At 40.5% G+C, this 24,946-nt stretch overlaps 1 protein-coding gene across 1 annotated transcript in view; it reads right to left on the bottom strand.

Annotated features, from left to right (window-relative positions):
* CYTH3 (cytohesin 3) overlaps positions 1-24,946 on the bottom strand; it is a 223,502-nt gene that overhangs the window by 96,845 nt on the left and 101,711 nt on the right. The window contains exons 3-5 of the mRNA XM_077449020.1: positions 16,104-16,168; positions 9,529-9,595; positions 356-474 (exon numbers count right to left, since the gene is read on the bottom strand). Coding sequence (XP_077305146.1) covers positions 356-474; positions 9,529-9,595; positions 16,104-16,168 — 251 coding nt within the window. The remainder of the gene's footprint in view (positions 1-355; positions 475-9,528; positions 9,596-16,103; positions 16,169-24,946) is intronic.

Below are 24,946 nucleotides of genomic sequence, written 5' to 3'. Positions count from 1 at the left end.
AATCCCACAAGACCATGTCAAATGCATTCCGGATATCCAATGACAGCAATATTCCTTTCCGCAATCCGTTTCGGTCCCAAAAGGACTGTAAAATAGAGATTAGATGAATGGCTCTCCTAATCTGATCTGAAGCTTGCCTATCAGGCAAAAACTCAACCCAATCAACATGGATATAGCGAGCAATAAAGACATTCAGCCTAGTAGCATACATTTTAGCGAAGAGTTTCAAGTCAATATTCAAAATATTAGCCTAGAATTAGACATATCACGGAGATCTTTGTTGGGTTTGGGTAAAGAGATCTCATCTATGCCTGTGACTTCTGAGTAACAGATAATATTCTGGATATCACATTACCTTTCTCCCAAGTAGTCACCAATGACAGTTTTATTCAGGCCTTCTCCTTTGTAAAGAAACTGCGCTATGTCTTCTGGTGTGTTCTGTAATAAGTCATTTTCTAGAAGAAATTGGATACCCTGCAAAAAAAAAGAAAAAGCACACATCAAAGAAATAGCAGTAAATTTCTGTTATCTCTTTAAATGGTAAAAAAAAAAATCTTTCACTAATCTTTTCGTGTCACCCAAAAAAAGCGTAGAGATTTACAACCATACAACAAACCTATCCAATGTGTACTAACTTACCAGAATTAGGAAAATCACAGTAAATACTGCTAAAGCACTGAGCAAATAAATGGTTTACCTGGTGGTTTTCTAAAAACCTTGATGACTCCACAGCACTGCATTCCTGAGCCTACCACCTGATGTGACCGTTATACAGCGTCCCACTACAATTTTGTTTATGTGATGGAGAATGCAAAAGCAGAGAAAGGAATACATCCCACACTTAAAAGAAGTAGAAACTATGCTGCCACTGACTCAAAAAGTTGAAGCCAGAAGAAATCTGATTCTATTTTTTTTCCAATATCAGAGTGTGTAATTGATAGGCATGCTTTCAATGTGGAGCCTTTATGTCTTACCGCCCCTGCAGTCTACACAAATAACTAATTGGGAAGCTCTACATTATTTGAAGGGTTCCCACACCAAAGTATGTATTACAGGTGTCTGTGCTAGTACAAAAGTTGCCACTAGGGGCACCACTTAGCATATAGGGTATCGACTTAAAAGAAAGCAGAAACCTTTAAGCTACTTTCACACTGAAAGGGCCTGGTGTTAGTGGTAAAGGGCCGCTAATTTTAACGACGCTTTACCGTTGTTTTGGCATCGCTTTTTGGTAGCTAGCGGGGTGCTTTTACCCCCTGCTATGGGCCAAACAAAGGGTTAAAAGCGCCCGTGTCCTGGCACTGCCGAAGCACTTTGCAGGCACTTTGGTAGCACTGCCCATTCATTTCAATTGGCAGGGCATTCTGAGAGCGGTTTATACAAGCCCCCCAGATGCTGCTTGCATGACCTTTCCCGTCCTGCAAGCGCACCGCCCCAGTGTGAAAGTACTAAGACTTTCACACTGGGGAGGCATGAGAGGTGCTATTTTTAGCACTAAAATGCCTCAAAAGCGCCTCAGTGTGAAAGGGGGCTTATTCATCTCCCAAACATGCCCTGTAATGGCTGTCAGATCTATTTTCTCAGCAGCACAGCAGGATGTAAATGCAAGCCAAGAGGTTGCTCACCATGCTCTGAAAAACCCACCGATGTGTATAATAAACAAGAAGTTGCTGAAGAGACGGAGGAGCTCTCTGTCCAACTATTTTAAAGCCTCGCTCCAAACGTTTCCTTTAGTTAAGGATAGTGTGAGGAAAGGTTAAAACTGACGTCAGGTGGACAGAGGAAGATTACTCCTAACAGCAGACGAAACAGCACAAGGGAGACATCCTACTGACTGGAAGATATGTCCCTTGTGCTGGTCTTTCCTGTTTTTGATTTTGCCTGCGTTTAGGATTTAAAGTGTCTCTGATGTTGTCTGTTCACATTTGAGTGATATCCGTTTGGTCTATGTGACAAGACTATAAATAAAATAAGAAGCAAAAGAAAAACTCCCCACAGGACCTGACAAAGTTCTTAACCTTTCCCCATACTGCCTGGAGTTTAGCTTTAAAATACACTTCTTACAGATCTCTGTAATTCATGCCGAGTCTACAATCACAAATGTACATGCAGCGGACACCTTCAGTGAAAACCCCACGTCAGAACAAATCTTAACATCTACAGATCAGCGATGGCCTTTTCTGCTTTCAGAACTCCTCCATTCATCAAAATATCTTCAATAACCAATAAAAAGATTCAGTTGGTGAAAGAGGCAATGCCAATAAACTTTTTATAATGAATGAATGAGTGACTTGTATAGTGCTACCTATGCGAACTGAATCGCCTCAGGGCGCTTTCTTGCCACCAGAGTCCATTTGTGGCATTTGCGTGGTCCTTTACCCCATAAGGTCCTGGCACGCTTACAAACACATACAACATTGACATACACATACACACATATTAAGGCCAATTTTTTATTTTTTTTATAGGAAAAGTCAAGATTTGCATTTAATTTTAGCTCTCGATTTCTGGATCTAGAGATCATTTATATATATATATATATATATATATATATATATATATATATATATATATATATACACACACACATATATATATATATATATATATATATATATATATATATATATATATATATATATATATATATATATATATATATATATATATATACACACACACATATATATATATACACACATATATATATATATATACACACATATACATACACATACACACACACACACACACACACACACACACACACACACACACACACACACACCGTATTTATCGGCATATAACACGCACTTTTTACCCCCCTAAAATCAGGGGGAAATCGGGGGTGCGTGTTATACGCCAATCCCCCACCCTTCCTAACCTTTTCTGCCGCTCTCGGCGGCTTTAAGGTATTTTCGGCCGTTCTTGGGTATATTCGGCCATTCTCTGCTATTTTTGGCCACATTCGGCCGTTCTCGCCGGCTTTCAGGAAGCCGAAAGCCGCCAAGAACGGCCAAGAACAAGCGCCGCTGAGATACACAGGACATCCACTCTGTATCTCGGCAGCGGCATTTTTAAAATGGCAAGAAGACAAGTCCGCAAGGCAAATGACACCGACAAGGCTGCATTGATGGGCATTTAAATGTAAGTTTTTTCCTTAAACTTCCCTCCAAAAAAATTTTTTTTTTTAAATTCCCTCCTAAACGTGGGGTGTGGGTTATATGCTGGTGGTGTTATACGCCGATAAATACGGTATATTATATATATATATATATATATATATATATATATATATATATATATATATATATATATATATATAGTTTTTACAGCTTTTGCTTAGGTGCTTCTTTTTTTTTTTTTTTAAACAATATTCACAATATAATATTTACCATGTTAAATACTCGAGTGTAAAGTTTGATTTAATCTATTAATTTATTGCAAAAGCAACTAAGGCAATACGGATCTGGTTCAATAAGTTTTATTTAGTCATATACCATGTATGTAGGCTTCTTCTTACCCATCACCTATGCCTGCCTATAACTGGCATTTCAAACCACCATCCATGATAGAACAGGACTGGGCAGGCAAAACTCATGAGCTAGACTTTCATGTGTCTGGTACCATCATCTACTCGCTGGCTGCTTCCAGAATAAACAGTCTTTTGTGTGCCTGTCTGTGCAGGGAGGGCTGTGATGGCAGATCTATTTAACTGTTTGGGGACCATAGAGTAAGATAGTAAACCTAAAACAGATGGAGCCTACACAAGAAAACCACGCAAAGATGCCTTGAATGTGTGTGTATGTAGCTGTGTGCACAGATAATCCATTCCTTGACAGAGTAATGGGAACCTGTGAATAATATAATACAATATGAGCTACTATCATCCTTTGTGGACTGTGCAGGCTAAAGGGCTGAAACTCTAAGCTCTTGTACACACGGTCGGACATTCCGACAACAAAATCCGTCAGATTTTTTCCAACTGATTTTGTCCAAAACTGGTATTGCATACACACGGTCAGACAAAGTTGTCGGAAAATCCGACCGTTCGGGAACACGATGACATTCGTTCATTGCGACAGGACTACGTTGCGGCTAGTAGCCAATAGCTTTGGTCTCGTAATTTGATCTGAGCATGCGCGGCACTTTGTCCGATCGGAATTCTCTACAAACAAATCGGACAAAGTCCGATCGGATCATGTTGTCGGAAAATGTTATATCCAGCTCTCAAACTTTGTTGGTCGGACATTCCGATGGAAAAAGTCAGATGGAGCCCACACACAGTCGGATTATCCGACAACACGGTCTGCTTGGACATTTTCTGTCGGAATTTCCGACCGCGTGTACAAGGGCTAATACTACACTGACCTGTGTAGAGTCAGTGAAATTTTTAGTCTCCAAACCCCCTTCCTACATGCTTGTCTTAGGTCAGTAACTTACGTTAAAACAGTAGTAGACTGCTGGGGGAAAAAAAAACCTGGAAGACAATAGAATAATGTGCTAGTATGCATCACAAAAGAATCTTGATTATTTTGTGATGCATACTAGCACATTATTTAACACTTAGAGTTAAATAATTAGTAATAAAATGCAGTAAAATACTGCATGTGGCAACAATTGTGCAAGTGTTCAATTCACTAAGAATTGAGTTAAATACCGAATGCGGTATTGGTTCAATTTAGCGGCAATTACCGCATTGAGCTGGTTGCTAAGGAGCGGGCCAGGAAGCTGGTCACCACGTCCTTAACAACTGATGACTCATCAGCTGTCAGCGAGTTCCCCACTGACAGCTGAATGTAAAAAGAAAAAAGCTGACAATTAAAAATGTTGAAAAAAAACACAGCCAAAAAATAAATAATAAAATAAATAAATAAATAATAATAAATAAATATATATACAAAATCCATACCAGACCTTTCCTGAGTATGCAGCCTGGCAGGTCAGGAGGGGGGACCCACTGACAGCTGATGAGTCATTGGTTAACCACTAGGGATTCGCGCTATAGCCAAATGGACCTCCTTTGCCGGGACGATGTCTATTGACGTCCTCCTGTGCACGAGCGGCCTGCGCGCCCCCTGAGGGGCGCACGCGGGGCGCTCTGTGATCAGCGAGTCTATGAGACTCGCCTGATCACGGATCGAAGCAAGGGGTCGATCCCGACCCCTTACCACGTGATCAGCTGTCAGCCAATGACAGCTGATCATGTTATACAACGGAGCCGGTAATCGGCTATTTTTCCTCCTCGCGCTAACAGCGCGAGGAGAAAAAAAAGGAGCCGATCACCGTCGGCCGTGATTGGGACATCAGTCCCGATCACGGCCAGCTTACCAGTGCCCACCTGCCCCCTGCCAGTGCCACCTCAGTAATAAAAAAGTGCCCCCCATCAGTGCCCATAGTGCCACCCAGCAGTGCCCACAGTGCCACACATCAGTGCCCACAGTGCCACCCATCAGTGCCCACAATCTGCCTCAACAACAGTGCTGCACCCCAGTGCCACATATCTATTTGTGGGAAAAAAATGATAAAAATTTCATTTGGGTACAGTTTTGTATGGCCGCGCAATTGTCATTCAAAGTGCATCAGCGCTGAAAGCTGAAAATTGGTCTGGGCGGGAGGGGGGTTTAAGTGCCCAGTAAGCAAGTGGTTAAGGACACGCAGCCGGCTTAGCAGCCTGCTCCTTAGCAACCAGCTATTTGTCAAATAACAGCCTGCGGGTGATACCGCCACCTAAACCCTGGTGGAAATGATCGCATGCTTTTTTACTCTCTGATCCATTTGTGAATTTGACTTAAGAGTTTTTTATGTGATATTTACTGCATGCAATAATGTATGCAAATGATTAATATGGTGTCCTTATCGAATGCGTTAAAGCTTTGTGACTTGACCCCTTAGTTAGTACAGTGGCTCGTGGCTCCACCTGAGCTCTTCAGGTATTTTTTCATTCAGCCTGCAGGGTTGAATGGAAAAAAAAAAAACTGATAGTGTGTACTAGGCTTTAGTAAAGCCATAAATCAGGGCAAGAGTTATGGACTTTGAACACTTCAAATTAAGGCTTGGAGTGCAATTTTGATGCAGCTTTGGATGGGTGCAACTTGGATGCAACTTTGGCTTTGAACCATGATAATGGACAACTGTTTGCACAACTGTCGCATGTAAAACATTTAAGTGCAACTTTGGCTTTGAACCATGATAATGGACAACTGTTTGCACAACTGTCGCATGTAAAACATTTAAGTGCAACTTTCATACGACTTTTGAGGGTTTACAGTGCAGTCTATGGCACTCGTCACATGAAAGTCGGACCAAAGTAGTTCAGGAACCTTTTTAAAGTCGCTATTACTTTAAGCAGCACATATTTGAACAGTTGTCACTGAAAAACATGGGAGGCTTGTCATGTGCATGCTAACGCAAAAGAAATGTTCTCAATTTCCCTGGTAATTTTTTACCCCCCCAAGTATGGCCCAGGCCTTCTTATGAACCCTATGAAAGCATCTCACTGCCACTTGTGTTGAGTCTATAATGGCCTTTATAATGCACCCTGTGACCTTGGTTCCCATACCTATAATTAAGGATGTTTTAAATTTGTACTTTATCCTCATCATGGCAGTGTGGCTCCTTCTGACTTCTCTCCTCCACTGCGTGGCTGCCTGCCTGCTGGGACCTGCTGCATCATGGCTGCAAATGGCTGGTTAAAGTATGTGACAGGTAACCCGATGCAACTCAGATTCCACTGGGGAAAAATGCTTCAGCAGGGAGGAATAAAGGTGTGTAGGGGGGTGAATTCATCTAGGTTGAAAACAAAGCATTTGGGGTATGTAAGGCTAGGAAAGCAGTATATTCTGCGCTGATATGGAATGCTGGGGAAAATATGTACTGAGGGTTGTAAAATATGATTGGGACAAAAAAAAAAAAACTACACTCACGCCGTGTACACACGATCTGAATTTGACGGACTGAATTCTGTCAGACTTTGGTCAAATCGGACTTGTCCACACACGATCACACCAGTCCGATGGATTCGAATGTGGCGACTTATGACCAGACTAGAATAAGGAAGTTCATAGTCAGTAGCCAATAGCTGCCCTAGTGTTAGTTTTCGTCCGTCGGACTAGCATACAGACAAACTAATTTTTCAACCGGACTCGAGTCCGTCTGAAAGATTTGAAAAATGTTCTAAATCTAAAGTCTGTCTGATTTTTCGACAGCAAAGGTCCGATGAAGCCCACACACGGTCCTTTGCTGTCGAAAAGTCCGTCCGTGTGTACATGGCATTAGACAAAAAAGTTAACAAAAAAAAAACAAGCAGACTTGATTGACTACTCTGTCTTTCCTGCAGTCGCCTTTCTATTTTTCTAAATTGCTAGGGAATGGCGAGAAAGCAGTGATCCATGTGGGGATGCTGTCTTTCACTAGGGGAGATATACAGTGTTAGGAAGGATGACAGTATGGAGGGACATGTAACACAAGAGTGAAATACAGCTGGGGATGGTGATGGGTTATACAGCATTATGGCTATTGCTTGGGTAGGGGAAGCTAAGGAATAAATAATACTGCTGGAGATATGCAGTGTACACCTGCTGGTGAAGACATGCCGTGTACGGTTTGCTACACAGAACAGGGGGATATATTTTTCACTGGTCAGTTTATGGGGTTTTATGTGGAAATTTTGTACTTGCCTACTGAGCACTTTTAACCCCATTCCTGCCCAGGCCAATTTTCAGCTTTCGGCACTCTTACACTTTGAATGACAATTGCGCGGTCAGGCAAAACTGTACCCATATGAGATTTTTTGATTTTTTTTTCACACAAATAGAGATTTCTTTTGGTGGTATTTAATCATCACTGGGTTTTTTATTTTTTACTAAACAAAAAAAGACAGAAAAGTTTGACAAAAAAACTAACATTTTTCATAGTTTGTTACAAAACTTTGCAAACAGGTAGTTTTTCTCTTTTACTGATGTTCACTGATAAGGGTGCACTTATGGGCACTGATAGGCGACACAGATGAGGAGACATTGATTATCAGTGTAGATGTCCCTTTGGCACAAGCCGGTTATCGGCTCTCTTCTCCCTTCCTCACGCTATCAGCGCGAGGAAAGGAAAGCCCATAACTGGCTTGTATTTACATTGTGATCAGCTGTCATTGGACAAAGCTGATCACGTGGTAAAGGGTCACCGTAATTAAAATGGACTCCCGGGAGTCACTGACCGTCAATAATACTTCTGCTTATACAGGCTGAGAATTCAGTGTGTTCAGTGTATTAGCAGCATTCTCGGGCTGTATAAGCAGAAGCATTATTGACGGTCAGTGACTACCGGGAGTCCAGGGTACCCTGAAAGGAGGATTACCACCAACACCTGGATAACTGATACATTATGAATTATTGAATCATTTATTGAATTAATTACACCATATGATACACCAAAATTTTTTTTTTTTTACCGATGTTGTTCTTGGGATAATTATATATGCAGATATATTTATTTATATTGCACTACGCACTTTTATATATGTTTTGAATTCTTGCAATTTATCATTCTTATGCACATTGCACTTTTCTGTAGAATTGTTTACATTTGGTTATATGTGGTTGCTCACATGCACATAAACATTTTTGTTGGTGTTTTTTTTTAACATAATTTGTTTGCACTTACCTGTATATAGTGTAGAGAACAGCAGCATCATCCCTTTGTAGATCTCTACAAGTGTGTCTTGCCTACAGTCAAGGATGGTGGTGGGAGTGTCATGTTCTGGGGCTGCATGAGTGCTGCCGGCACTGGGGAGCTACAGTTCATTGAGGTAACCATGAATGCCAACATGTACTGTGACATACTGAAGCAGAGCATGATCCCCCTCCTTTTGGAGACTGGGCCGCAGGGCAGTATTCCAACATGATAACGACCCCAAACACACCTCCAAGACGACCACTGCCTTGCTAAAGAAGCTGAGGGTAAAGGTGATGGACTGGCCAAGCATGCCTCCAGACCTAAACCCTATTGAGCATCTGTGGGGCATCCTAAAACAGAAGGTGGATGAGCGCAAGTTCTCTATCATTCACCAGCAACGTGATGTCGTCATGGAGGAGTGGAAGAGGACTCCAGTGGTAACCTATGAAGCTCTGGTGAACTACATTCCCAAGAGGGTTACGGCAGGGCTGGAAAATAATGGTGGCCACACAAAATATTGACACTTTGGGCCCAATTTGGACATTTTCACTAGGGGTGTACTCACTTTTGTTGCCAGCGGTTTAGATATGAATGGCGTGTGTTGAGTTATTTAGAGGGGACAGCAAATTTACACTGTTATACAAGCTGTACACTCACTACTTTACATTGTAGCAAAGTGTAATTTCTTCAGTGTTGTCACATGAAAAGATATAATAAAATATTTACAAAAATCTGAGGGGTGTACTCACTTTTGTGAGACACTGTTCACACACACACACACACACACACACACACGTAAAGCCATTGATTCACTTTTTTTTTTAAAACAAATAGGCACTAAAGACCAACAAGGCACATTACCTTTTTTGGGTCCATATTAAATTTTTTTCTTCCCATAGCAATCTGTTTATTCCTCTGTGTAGTTTTGCTACAAAAATAAAGGCAAAAACGACATTTAGAAAAACAGATCAACACATTGTTGTAGGCTCATAAATCTCTACACAGCAACGGAACAAAATGAATGGTCCAAGTATTTAATGTGGTTACTAAATCCAGAAAATGGATGGACTGCCCTTTTTATCAGATTTGCTCTAAGCCTCTTCCGGAACCATTAACTGTGCTCCACTAATTGTTCTTAAATGGGAGGGAGGCTGCAAATGTATCAGCATTTAACAGCAGTACAAATAGCTGCAATCTTTATAGCAGGATAATACAGTAATTTCATATAAAATAGGTCAAACAGCAAACCAAATAAATCATTTTGTAGCAAGAAATTGAATGTGTTTATTTAGCATACTGAGCCTTATATGCATATAGCATCAAGTAATATACAAGCAATTTTTTGTGTTACCCACAACAGAGTCTGGGGTTTTTTTAGTTTTAAAACGAAAGGGGAAATCTTGTTGCTCACTGAAAAAAAACCTTTGTTTCAGGTTTGTCTGTCGTGTCAAATCAAAGTGGAAAATAAGAAGCGGCAAATAGTCAGCCGCATGCGAGCAGCATTTGTTCAGATAAGAAAAGACACTAGTAATACGGTAATTAAAGCATAACTCCAAGCAAAAGCATTTTTTATCAGAACACAAATGTGTAAACATCCATCAGATTTGTCATGTTTTTATTGCATTTTCCATACAGATTCCCCCCACTCACTATCACAAAGACCCAAAGGGTAGGCAACATGCCACTTTTGACACATAGTAATCCAGTCTACACTTATTCCAGTGACAGACATAAAATTCTGGATTTCTCCTCACTATATCCTGCGATGGCAATGACAATGACAATAGTGACTCCTTGAGAGGACACACAAGGCAATAAACAAGCTGGAGCTCTTACCCTTTCTACAGTATCCAAAATTTTAAAATTTGTCTTAACTGGAGTTCCACTTAACTTTCACTCAACTATAAATTGTTAATATACAGCAACTGATACTGAATATTTGCCTTTTTTGAAAAAACACGTAAACAATTGTGCACCAAATTGCAAAAACTGTTAAGCCCCATACACGCTCTCAGATTTTCTGATTTTTGCCTTCAGATTTACCAAAACCATGTAGTGCAAGGGCCTGCCTGATTGCATACACATTGAAACACCTAAGGTTTGGCCTCATATTATATGGTTTTGGTAAATTTGAAGGAAAAAAAAAAAATCTACAGAAACTCTGATAGTGTATATGGGGCTTAAGTTGCCATTGCCGGAAAAAAAAACATGTTGCGTGGCTGTCTCTGGCCTCAGTACTTTAGGTCTGTATACTTGTTTTGGAGCCACGGCTCAGGAGGGCCTGAAGGCCAGAGAGGAGCATGACAGAAAGACACCAAGCATTTTCAGAAGGATGACTGCTATTTGGCATTCTCTATAGCTCTTTAATGAAATATTTCCTTGAGCATGTAACACAACAGTTTATTTCAAATTCTTTAACCAGAAAACAGCGACAAGAAAAAACACGATGGGGCACATAAGACCTGCAACAGAATGCAGTAAACTATGGATGACATAGTTCAGTGTTTCTCAACTCCAGTCCTCAAGGCGCCCCAACAGGTCATGTTTTCAGGCTCTCCATTATTTTGTAAAGGTGATTTGATCAGTTTCACTGCCTCAGTAATTACCACAGCTGTTTCATCTGAGGGAAATCCTGAAAACATGACCTGTTGGGGCGCCTTGAGAACTGGAGTTGAGAAACACTGACATAGTTTACTGCATTCTATTGCCCTTTAAATAAAAGCATAATTCCTTTAGACATTCATTTCAGTTTTCTTATATAAAGTTATTAAAATACCCAAAGCAAGAGTGAAGCCCATTTTAAACAATAGAATACATTTAAGGATTTATTTCAAATAAGGCAATAGGGCTTAAAAAAATTGTATATAGAAAGCCCTAAACAGTGTCATACAAGTCATAAATTAGCTATTTTTCTAGCCTAAAACATATTACTTAAATGATATCCCAGAACACATTTTCCTGTCAAATGTTTCATTGAATGGCCCTTTTTTAATAAATTGGAGATACTCCAATATACTGTTCTAAAGCTCATCCCACCAAATATTACATACATAATACCATATCGGACACTTGGCTGTCGTCTTTGCCTGCCGGCAAAACTGCACGAGGGCCATCATGAGAAGGACTTAAAATAGAACATTAATTGGTTCCCTCATAATTCTAATCATGGCTCTTCAGCAAGCTAAAATACTAATGTAATGTGAAATCCAATTTTCCGTCGTATCCCAAGTTGTTACAGGCATTTCGGGATAATCACTGCGTTACATGAGCTAGAAGTGACAATACAGTGTTGACTGTCTGATAAAGTTTAGCGGGTCTTGCTAATCAAAGGGTTTGAAATACAACTGCTCTTATAAGCCATTGGAACAAAAAAGGGTCCTCCATTTCACTACATTAGAACTATATGCGTATGAAGAGGACAATTTGGTTGCCTGCAAAAAGGTAATGTTACTCTTAAGGGTGTATTTATCATCCACGATTCCCATTTTAATTGCAATGTGGCAAGCTGACAAGGGGAACATTTGGAACTAGGGAAATAATCAAGAGCCGTTCCTATCTACCTAAATCTCCTTTCCAGCATACAATTTCAATTATGCTTTAAATACAGTTGCTGTTTTTCAATTACTAATAGCAATCAGTGAATTAGTGCCCATCTGGACCAAATGTTAGTTTAGACAGTCATATTGATTGTCATTGATTTTCCAGTATTAATCACTTCCCTGGCAACTTAAAAATGTCTTCCTGGTTTATTTCCCTAAAGAGTTGATGCTTCTATCACAAAACAACCAAATTATACAGAGTATGCAGGCACCACCTGTGTTAGAATAATGATCAATTCAGAAATATTTTAAATGAATATAGAATAATTTTAAATTATTTTCAAACCCTGCATTAACCCCCCTGACGGTATTCCCGAGTCTGGCTCGGGGTGGAATTTTTATGCCAAAAGCGGTAACCCCGAGCCAGACTCGGGACTGCATCGCTGGATCCAGGAGGAGGTTTACTTACCTTCTCCCTCGGATCCAGCGTTGTCTCACCGCTGTACGAGCGAGCCGTGTCTCGCTCGATCTATCACGGACCCGATCTCCATTCCCTGCGAGCGTTGCGACGCACAGGGACGGAGATCGGCGCCAAATTCAAAAAGTGAAACACACAGTATACATACAGTATAATGTAATCTTACAGATTACATTGCTGTATGTAAATATTTCACCTCCCCTTTGTCCCTAGTGGTCTGCCCAGTGTCCTGCATGCAGTTTTATATAATAAAAACTGTTCTTTCTGCCTGGAAACTGGAGATTGTCCATAGCAACCAAACTGTCACTTTACATCAAAAATGGTTTTAGACCAGCTAGAAAACAGCGATAATAAATTAGAATCACTCGCAGAATTGAGCGATAGCGATTTGTGGGGAGATCCGTCATCAAATACTGAAAAGTAATGACAGTGACAATTCTGCAACTGAGCAAATTTCTGTGTTTTTGATTTGCTTACATTATTGAATAATTTTTATTATTGTTATATTATTATTTGGTACAATTATTTATAGTTATTTATTATATTATAATTTATGATTTAATTTTTCAAACGTTATCATACCCGGGATGTCTGCTAGACTCTGGTTTGGACAGATTTAAGAGAGTTATTCCTAAGAATTACAGGACTACAATATAAAACGCCAAATTTTCATGCAAAATAATGGTACCGCTTTTAGCACCTAAAATCCGAAATAATCGTACCGCCAGGGAGGTTAAACAAATTATTCAAAGTATGGGTTAAATCAAATCTGTTGGAAGAATAGCATGGCATTTGCTGACATATCCCTTTGAAGATGTTGGCTGTGTGGTAATCTGACTACATCTGACTCTCATGCAGCAGCTTTATAATGCAGTATCTGGTGTGAACTGGCCCTAAAAATGCAGCAAAATGTTACTGAAAGCAATACCTGTCATGAAATAAAGAAGATCCAGATATTAAAGAAACACCTGAAACAGATGAATGTGGTGGGAGAAGACTGACTGATAATATGCTATATAATAGTATAGTGCAGGCATATGCAATTAGCGGACCTCCAGCTGTTGCAGAACTACAAGCCCCATGAGGCATAGCAAGACTCTGACAGCCACAAACATGACACCCAGAGGCATGATGAGAGTTGTAGTTTTACAACAGCTGGAGGTCCGCTAATTGCATATCCCTGGTATAGTGAAAGAAAAAACGCGCCCCTTTTCCTTCTTACACCACCAATGGCACAAAGAATACTAAAGAAAATATATGTACAATAAATCTCCAGCAGCTCCTTATAAATAATATATAAATGTGTGATTTCAAATGAATAAATTAGTAGCGCTATAAAATCCAAACTCAAGTCCGTGAATAATTAAGTAATTAATTAATTAATTAAAACATCCAAGTGATTATACTCCAAAAGTGAACAGGTAATCTTGAAGCAATCTTCCACCACACCATATGTGTTCAGTGTCACCGCTCCCTTAAGAAATGCACTCACCAATAGAACATGGGGTTAATGATTAACTCGTATTGACGAAACATGTCTGGGCGTGGCTACACGGTAACCATTAGGAGGTTTTAACGTTCGGATTTACCGGCCATTGAGTGTGCAGTGCCTTTGAAGTGGAGAAAAGTGGAGTGGATAGGAGAGCGAGCGGAGTGGAGGGTGAGACTTACCAGCTGTTTTGGGTCCGACAAGACCGCACTACATTGCGTTACCACTGCAAACTCCGCACTTTGGAAAGTTTATGCTGAAGTGCCTTTGTTTGATGAAAAGGATGTAAGTGCAATAATTGAAGATTTCGTGTGCTGTTTTAATAAATAGTTTAACTATACTTCACTATTGGAAGCACTTTTTATCTTTACATGTGGAGTGCAAATTGTTTAAAGAGCACCTTTAGAGTCGTTTAATACCCTTGGGGGGATATTAAGTGATATTGCCGAGCATGAGAGTGCAAGGCATGTTCTGTTGGTGAGTGCATTTCTTAAGGGAGCGGTGACACTGAACACATATGGTGTGGTGGAAGATTGCTTCAAATCACTTCAAGCTTACCTGTTCACTTTTGGAATATAATCACTTGGATATTTGTTGTCGGAATGATTTGTCAGTGATTGTGTTGTGAATCTATTGCAACTCCAATGCCCCGTACACACGGACTATCCGACAACAAAACCGTGAATTTTTGTTCGAAGGTTGTTGGCTCCAATTTGTCTTGCATACACACGGTCACACAAATGTTGGCCAACAATTACGAATGTGGGAACATGTTGAAGTACAAGACGTACGATGAGCCAATAAAAAGGAAGTTCAATAGCCAGTGCACCACACTTTGGGCTCCTTCTGCTTGATTCAGAGCATACGTAAACTTTTGTGCGACGGACTTGTGTACACACAAAGTTTGGTTGGCAGAAAATTTGAGAACCTGCTAGCCAACATTTGTTGGCGGAAAGTCCGAGAACAAATGTTCGATGGAGCATACACACGGTCGGACTTTCAGCCAACAAGCTCACATCCAACATTTTGCGTCGGAAAGTCCGATCGTGTGTACGGGGCCATAAGGTTCATCCCTTACAACACACCCCTAAGAACTAGAAAAACATTATTAGGCAACACAAAGTGCACAGCACTAGGTCTACAATGCAACAATCCTTAGTTACCAATCAAAAAGCTTTTAATAAACCAAGATTAGTAAAAAAAAATAGATTTTTAATTGGTTGCCCTTAGTACATTATGGTACAAACTTGCATTGCTTCGCTGTCTAAACTTGCATAGATACATATCCATAGAAAAAATGGTTATTTTATCTAATACTGCAGAAAAATGTATTTATATGTAATGACTATAAAGCCCCATACACACTATAAGTTTTTCTGCTGAGTTTTTCGTTCAGATTTACCAAAACTATATAATATGAGGTCAAACCTTAGGAGTTTCAATTTGTATGCAATCAGGCAGGCCCTTCCACTACATGGTTTTGGTAAATCTGAAGGAAAAACTCAGCAGAAAAACTGATAGTGTGTATGGGGCTTTAGTGAACAAATTATATTATTTGGAATTTATTGTCTCATACAAGTTGATTTTTTTTTGTCTGTAGCAAATGCCTAATTCAATTATCCTTTCCCAATTCCTAATGCCTATCCTGGCTTTAGAGGGACATTTCTCCTCAGTGATGAACATGCTAGCTGCATTGGTTTTCCATTCTTCCCATGTGAATATATCATCTTTTTGAAAGATCCCTATGGTGGCCGACTGCTGGATCAGACCACAATAAAGCAGGAGCTTCCAGTGCCAGATTAATTATATTTTGTTGATAGGCGTTCTTTAATCAAATGCTTGTAATAACACAAGTGAGTCACTTGTACAAAGATTTTGCAACAATACCCCAACATTAAAAGACAATAACCTAATTTAATAAAATGCTTACCTTTCTTCTACAGACGTTAAATTGTCAATTTCTGTCATCACTTCTGCAATTTCAAACTTCAACCTCTGTTAAAAAAAAATAAAAAATTGTTAACTCCAAAAGAAAGTGATTTTTTTTTTACAGATGGGAGTGTAAAAGTGTTGAGGCTTTGACATAATTATTGCATAGGAGAACTTTTCTGAGGATTAACTTGGCTTACACATCACAGATCAGCTATGGCACTTCTAAGTTTCTGTATAAAATGTTGTTCTGAGGAAACATACAACAGTTCAAAAGCTAAAGGCTTTAAGCATTGTGATTATGCATCAAAATCACATCACTAAAAGGGTGAGATGGATGAAAGAATTAGTTGTTTCAAGGACAAGAGCTAGCATTGTGATGCTGTGAAGTTGGCGTGAGCGAAACCAGCAAACACATTTCCCGTAAAATACACCAAAACCATGACGTCTTTCTGCAAATTTTATGGTCAATGAGTCTTACAAGTAGGCATCGAGGTCTAGTAACATCAAAAGGACAATGTGTGAATAAAGAGAGTAAAGCTTAATGCACAACAAATGGCTTTGTTGAAAAGGAGATGTTTGGGGTTTTCAAATAAACATACATTTTCACCTCCATGATGTAGCAATGGTGTGATGCTGCAGCTTTCCCTTACCGACTCCAAGCCTGAGAACTGAGCCACGTGCTGAGAGCCATAACAAACCATCAAACAGTGTTAGGGGAATAACTGTAGTGAGTGGAGACCAATGGCCACTAAAAGTCAAGCTAAGCACAGTTCTAAGTTCTTTAATATGTTGAATTGTCTGAACCGCTAGACCGGTGATCGGTGTCACAAGAAAAGGTCAATGCAGGAGAAGAGGTTCGTAGTCGGAGTCACAAGCCATGGTCGATGCAGGAGAAAAGTTTTGCAGTCAGGGTCACTAGCCAAGCTCGATTCCAAGTAACAATAGAGGTAGCTTGAGGCAGCGGGCAGAATAATGTATGAAGCACAATAATCTGGCAACCAGGAAGTTTAGAGACATGGCTTAAATGAGGAAGTTCATGAGAGGAGCAAAGAGTTCAAGGTTCAGCAGAAATCAAAGCACAAGACAGGGTTGTCCAATGGATCAGGTAGAGTGCTGTCCAGCATCTCAGGTGGCTTAGCAAAAAGAGCCCTCGGCAGACACAGTAGAGGTCCCTGGTTTAAGTCCAGCTTCTGACAACCAGGCAGTTGTTTAGATCTTATCAATATGGTTAGGCTTTTTTGAGAACCTGGAGAAGCTCTGTGATGTTGGCTGACAGTAGGTTTTAGCCCGCTATTAGCTGAATTGGATCACAGAAGAGCACTCCTGTGACCCAGAAGAGAAGTATGGCCAAAAAAGCTTTGGCCTTACTTGTCTTAAGGAAACCAGTGTTGCCTCAGAGCTGTCAATCACTCTTAGCTTGCCTATGCAGGAAAATGAAAAAGGAAAAGCTAAGTGGTTGCTATAAGTCTAATAATCATCTATAATTTAGACTTATATTTATATACATGATGGCAATTATTATAAAATAAGTGAGGTTCAACTTAAAGTAGAACTTCCATATCAATTAAACTCATTAAAATGTCAGTAGGACACTGTGGGGGTTATTTATGAAAGGCAAATCCACTTTGCACTGCAAGTGCACTAGGAAGTGCAGTCGCCCTAAATCTTAGACCCCATTCACACCTGAGCGTTTTGTAGCTTGAAGCCTGAAGCTACAAAACGCTAGAGGGGAAAAATGATATTATTCTCAATGGAGATGGTTCATATCTCCACTACATGTCGCCTGAAGCTCAAACAAGTTCCGGACCCTTTTTTGTAGCTCGAATTGAGCAGATTTGGGCGTTTTTCTTCTTTTAACATTGGTGACCTTTTGCCCTGCACAAAATAGCGGCAAATCGCGGTAAAAAACACAGCGATTCGCGGTAAAAATGCCGCAAAAAACACTTGAAACCGCTACGCTCAGGTGTGAATGCAGCCTAAGGGGTAGATTTGAAATGAGGAGAAGTTCTGCTGATTTTATCATCCAATCATGTGCAAGCTAAAATTCTGTTTTTTATTTTCCTTGCATACCCCCCTTGAATCTACAACGACTTTACTTTCAAACGCACTTGCAGTGCAAAGTGGATTTTCCTTTAGTAAATAACCCCCTATGTTACCATGAAGAAGGGGACTTGCACAGCCTGGAAGTGTTGGTTTAACACTGTAACAAGATGGTAATCTCATCCACCTCAATGGAGTACTTGTGTATAACCTTTGACAAGCACACTGGCTTCATTTCCAAAATCTATAGTATATTGACTTGACCCCAGAAAAAACTGTTTTATATGACAAAGTGGGAACAAGATATATGCAAGATCACAGTGTGCGTCAAAATCATACATAAATACCTCATTAATCAAAGCAAACTACAAGGTTTAGCTTAGATGGTACATGGTACCAACAAGAATAGCCTCGTTTGTTCCAGGGGCCTCTCCCTCTTGCTTTCGAGGGTGCGGAATGGAAGGAACAATGATTCATGTATGGTGGTGCAGTCCCAAGGTCACACACTTTTGGATCCGCCTTTATAATTTTATCTTCTCACTAAGACAGATGAACTTAATTGAATCACCGCAACAAGCTCTCCTGGGATGCCCAGTAGAGGGTACACCTAAACAGGCAGGGAAGCTTGTAGCCTTTATCTTCACAGCAGCCAGAATAGCAATTGCCAGATCATGGAAGACACCCATGATCCCATTCAAACTGGTAAAAAATAAATTGCCATGGATCATGGTGAATGAACGCCTCTCTGCAGACCCTATTTGACAGTGAGAGATAGAACAAAAATCCAGAAAAATGCATTTAAAAAAAGTTATACATTTATTTGCATTTTAATGAGTAAAAAACAGGACTTAGTACTTGGTGGCAAAACCTTTGTTGGCAATTACAGAGGTAAGACATTTCTTGTGGTTGGCCAGCAGGTTTGCACACATCTCAGGAGGGATTTTGTCCCACTCGTCTTTGCAGATCCTCTCCAAGTCATTAAGGTTGCGAGGCTGACACTTGGCAACTTGAACCTTTAGCTCCCTCCACATTTTCTATGGGATTAAGGTCTGTAGACTTGCTAGGCCACTCCAGGACCTTAATGTGCTATTTCTTGTGCCACTCCTTTGTTGCCTTGGCCGTGTGTTTTGGGTCAATGTCATGCTGGAATACCAATCCAAAACCAATTTTCAATGCCTTGGCTGAGGGAAGGAGGTTCTCGCCCAAGATTTGACGGTAGATGACCCCGGTCCATTGTCCCTTTGATGCGATGAAGTTGTCCTATCCCCTTCGCAGAAAAACACCCCCAAAGCATAATGTTGCCACCTCCATGTTTGACAGTGGGAATGGTGTTCTTAGGGTCATAGGCAGCATTCCTCCTCCTCCAAACACGGCAAGTTGAGTTGATGACAAAGAGCTAGATTTTGGTCTCATCTGACGACAACACTTTCACCCAGTTCTCCTCCGAATCATTCAGATGTTCATTAGCGAACTTCAAATGGGCCTGTACATGTGCTTTCTTGAACAGGGGGACCTTGTGGGCACTACAGGATTTCAGTCCTTCACGGCATAGTGTGTTACCAATTGTTTTCTTGGCAACTATGGTCCCAGCTGCATGGAGAGAATTGAAAACATTCTCATGTGTAGTTCTGGGCTGATTCCTCACTGTTCTCATGATTATTGAAATTCCACGAGGTGAGATCTTGCATGGAGCCCCAGACTGAGGAAGATTGACAGTTATTTTGTGTTTCTTTAATTTGTATATAATTGCACCAACTGCTGTCACCCTTACACCAAGCTGCTTAGCGATTGTGTTGTAGCCCATTCCAGCCTTGTGTAGGTCTAGAATCTTGTCCCTGACATCCTTGGACAGCTCTTTGGTCTTGGCCATGGTGGACAGATTAGAATCTGATTGATTGCTTCTGTGGACAGGTGTCTTTTATACAGGTAACAAGCTGAGATTAGGAGCACTCCCCTTAAGAGAGTGCTCTTAATCTCAGTTTGTTACCTGTATAGAAGACAACTGGGAGTTCAAATCTTGGCAATTGATAGGGGATCAAATACGTATTTCACTCATTAAAATGCAAAACAATTTATAACTTTTTTGAAATGCGTTTTTTCTGGATATTTTTGTCGCTATTTTCTGTCTCTCATTGTTAAAAGTAAACCTACCGTTAAAATTATAGACTGATCATTTCTTTGTCAGTGGGCAAATGAATAAAATCAGCAGGGGATCAAATACTTTTTTCCCTCACTGTAAATCCTGTATAATAATTACTTGATGAAGCCATCCCTTTAGTTTTGGCTTCTTTCCTCCAATCAACATCTTTCTTGTCAGCACATGTGAATGCCGCAGACCCTGACTGGCACCTAACGTTGGCCTTCCTTCTCCCAGTTTAAAGTCCATTGTCCAAGCTGATCAGACAAAATCTAGTACTTAATATAGGTGCATTAAAAGTGAATTAAATATTGTATTGAATATTACATTAGAGGATTTATTTTACATCTTCCTAAAGTTCAACTTTTAAAAATATTGCAAGGCAAGCTTTTCAGCAGAAGGGCTACATCATACTTTTTATAAATATTAATGGGACAGAAAAAAAATTGTTTTGTAAATGAATGAGTCCACCTTTACATTAGGATTTCCATCAGAGTTCCCCTCTTACTTCAGGGTCCCCATCAGAGCCCCCTTCACATAAAGTTACCCATCAGAGTCTTCCTAGCATCAGGTCAAAGCAGGTATCACAGGCAATCTCAGCTGACCTCCACCCTCAATGAGGATATGCCACTGCTCTAGCTGTGGGCGAGATGAGATCTTGTAGTGGGCGGAAATGGCTCGAGGGCCATAGTTTGGACAGCCCTGTTTTAAAAAAATTCTAATTTGACTAATAAAAACATAAAAAGAAAAAAAAAGTGGTATATTTTATATGAATGGTATGTAAAATAAATTAATTTTCATCTGAGGAGGAAAGGAAAAGAAGTACTGTAGACATTTTTTTAATTGAATTTTCCATTGTGAGAATAAAACCTACTGCTCATCTATACAAGGTCCTTCCATGCCATTATGAAGATGGAGCCTAATCAAGGAGGATTGCTATTCTTTTAGAAAATGCCTTCTTGGTAAGCCTACATAGTTATTTATAAACATATTATAAATGTGACAACACTAGAGTTCTACAAGAAGCATCAAGTTTAAAGTGAAGTAACTCTCTTTTTTGAAAAATCAGTCTGGCATAAATGACTTTCTTTGGATACAACACTGCTCCCCTTGATTATCTTACTGAACATGGGGGAGGGGGGGTATTTACTAAAGGAGAATGCACTTTTTACTGCAAGTGCACTTGGAAGTAAAGTCATTGTAGATCCGAGGGGGACATGCAAGGAAAATAAAAAACAGCATTTTAGCTTGTACATGATTGGATGCTAAAATCAGCAGAGCTTCCACTCATTTCAGATCTCCCTTAGATTTAGAGCGACTGCTTCCAAGTGCACTTTCAGTGCAAAGTGGATTTGCCTTTTCGTAAATAACCCTCATAGTCTTAAAATATCTAAAGCCAGCACTATCCTCAACAGAGCCGCTGGTAATTGGGCCTATTTCCACCTTACAACAACGACAGCCAGGCACACAGCGTTTTCTTCACTCTTCCTCAGGCTCAAATAGTCTAGGGTTTTATTTTTGGCATTTTTAGTTCGGGAACAATGAACCTGGATAGGGATGAGAATATGGGATACTCCAAACTGTAGAAAACTTGCAAAGCTGTCCAAAATTGAGGACTGACAAGTTTCTGGCTGTTCTGTAACAGGCTATACGTGGTAGTGAAAATTGTAATAAAAGTAGAAATAGTAGTAGCACTGCACCTGACTGCTCTAAGTTCAGTCACTGCGAAGTGGTGTGCCACTGGTTAACTTGCATAATTCCCGGCTGCACCTGGTCCTAACTTGTGAGGTATTGTACTCCACATTCACTTCTCTTGTAAAGATGTCTGAATTAAGTACTCACACATGGAGCTTACCGATAACAGATCTTCCGTCTCTCTCCTCCATGCTGGCTCAAGCCAACTCCTGCTCTGGTGCATCCTCAGCTAAGCCTAGCTGAGACGTTAATGCTGAACTTGATCGATTTCTCTCCCTCTTCTCCTCTCTGCCCCATGGACAGAGCCCCCAGCACAGGGGACACCTCCAGACAGCTGAACCCTGGTCTCGGCTTCCAGGCCTCAGAGTATTTATGGACTTTCCTTTCACCTTCCAGCCCCATGCCAAACCCCCTACCCCAGGGATTGGCTGAAGACCCATAAATATTCAGGCAAAAAAGGGGTACCACGCTAAAAAAAATGTTCAGTGATAAAACAAGCATAAATATAAACAAGCATAAACAAGATGCGCTGAAAAAAGTCTCAATCCGTGAGTCCAACGAAACTTTGTGCAAAAAAAAGAAAGTCAATATAAGCCACTTGGAATTCTTGATATCACCACAGTGTGCAAACAGACAGGAGAGTGCCCGACCACCGTAATTTTAGAGTCTGCTTACCAGATGGCAAGCATAAAGGGCAGGTGGCTATAACCCAGCCATGGCCTTTAGCTTGCAGATGTCAACAGTGATAGCGATAAACTGGATTGTGCAGATTGCTCCCTCTCTCCAACTATGGTGTCCATTTTAGCTCAAATGGATAACCCAGAAGAAAGAAAACTGTTCAGACCGGCCAATCCTGAACAAATCAGCAGCTAATTAGAGCAAGTCCAGCCACCGACACATCCTTCCCCCGGCGTGAATATTCAGGCTACTTGTTCTGCTCTTCTTCCCACTATACTTCTAGGACTCTCCAGAAGATAGGGGAAATCAGCAGACCAGCAATCTGCGGCACAGCGGTATAGTGGGTAGCACTCTTGCCTAGCAGTAAAAAGGGTCACTGGTTCGAATCCCAACCACAGTACCACCTGCCTGGAGTTTGCATGTTCTCCATGTGCCTGTGTGGGTTTCCTCCGAGTACTCCGGTTTCCTCCCACACTCCAAACACATGCTGGTAGGTTAATTGGCTTCTGTCTAAATTGGAAAAGAAGAAAAGTAACAGTGCTCTCTGCAGGGACAAGGTGTTATGTGACAGGTGCTGAGGCTTGATGTGTTCCAATGCAACAGTAGTAAGAAGAGCCGGAAAAACTGTAATCCTTGAAGTGATGTTTATTGGTACATCAGAGTGACAATAAAACAATAAATCTGACATGTTTTGGCAATAGCCTTAGTTGTTCTGTCTAAATTGGCCCTAGTATATGAATGGGAGCTAGGGACCTTAGATTGTAAGCTCCTTGAGGGTAGGGACTGATGTGAATGTACAATGTATATGTAAAGCACTACAACGCTATATAAGTACCTTAAATGATAACAATCTGTGAGACATTGCACAGCTCCTAACATAATTAACCCCGGCTCCTCTGCCTACAGGGGAGCAAACAAAATGTACCCGACTATTAAACTAAGAACTTTTCTGGAGACAAGAATTCACTGTTCATCATACTATTTCATGCTATAACTGATAATCAAATGCATACATTTTCACATGAACTAGTTGTATCTTTTTATTCCAAGCAACTGTGTGAGAACTTTTAATTATGGCTAACTGCAGCCAAAAACTTCATATTTCCAAAGATTACCATACACCCAGAGGGATTCTGAAATGTTTTAGGGTCTTGAGGACCCCATTTAAACAGCTATGATACAGGACACTAAATATGCTGGCCTCTTCCTGCCGGCTACTTTCTCTAAAGATTCCACACCCACCAGTGTCACTATGATGAGTGGTCTGCTGAATCACACACTCTTTGAAAACAATCCCACACAGCTTCTCCTAGAAGCATACAGGGAAAATTATTATCCGTTCTCCAGCTGAGAGATGATTCAGAGTTTTTTTTTTTTTTTTAATTATCAATTACAGGAAACTTTTTTCATGACAAAATTATGATGTATGAATGTAACCAATTCTCAAAGTCGGAATATGTCAATATTGGGCTGACCATAGACAACTAGCATTTCATTTGAAAGTGTTCATTTTTAGGCCACTTAGCCCTTGTACACACGGTTGGACATTCTGACAACCAAATCCGTTGGATTTTGTCCGACGGATTTTGTCCAAAACTGTTGCTACACACAGTCGGACAAAGTTGTCGGAAAATCCGATTGTACATAACGTGATGACGCTATTTCATTACTAAGGGACTACGTTCAGGCTAGTAGCCAATAGCTTTGGCCTAGGAATTTGATCTGAGCATGCGTGGCACTTTGTCCGTCGGAGTAGGCTACACATGATCGGAGTATGTCCGATTGGAGCATTTTGTCGGAAAATTTTACCGGCAAGTTGGAAAAGTTGGTCCGTCGGATATTCCGACGGAAACAGTCCGATGGAGACCACACACAGTCAGAATATCCGACAAAACGGTCTGATAGGACACATTACGTCGGAATCTCCGACCGTGTGTACAAGGGCTAAGATGGTCATTTTCAACCGCAGTGGCATGAAAATTCAAAGTAACAGGGTGTAACATTTTTCTTGAATAAACATAATGTTAAAAGCTAATAAAATTCATGAAGGGCTTTTGAGTTGCATTAAGTCCCTGGTGGCATTATCAAATGTACTGCTGAGGTTTGTTGTGCAAATGTTAATTTGCAAAGCTACCAGTGTATGGTCAACATTAGGTAAACTGCAGTGGCTTTGGGCCATGCAACTTGTAAACACATCAAGCGAACACAGGTCAGAAGCCCAAAGAACATTTGTTATTGGAGGACATTTGGTAATTGGTATTTACTGCACTGGATAATACTATGAGATCAAG

This window comes from Lithobates pipiens, unplaced genomic scaffold, assembly GCF_037356315.1.
Source record: "Lithobates pipiens isolate NorthernLeopardFrog02 unplaced genomic scaffold, aLitPip1_a1.2 Scaffold_22, whole genome shotgun sequence".
Classification (NCBI taxonomy): domain Eukaryota; kingdom Metazoa; phylum Chordata; class Amphibia; order Anura; family Ranidae; genus Lithobates; species Lithobates pipiens.
This window is presented reverse-complemented; position numbering and strand designations above follow the sequence as displayed.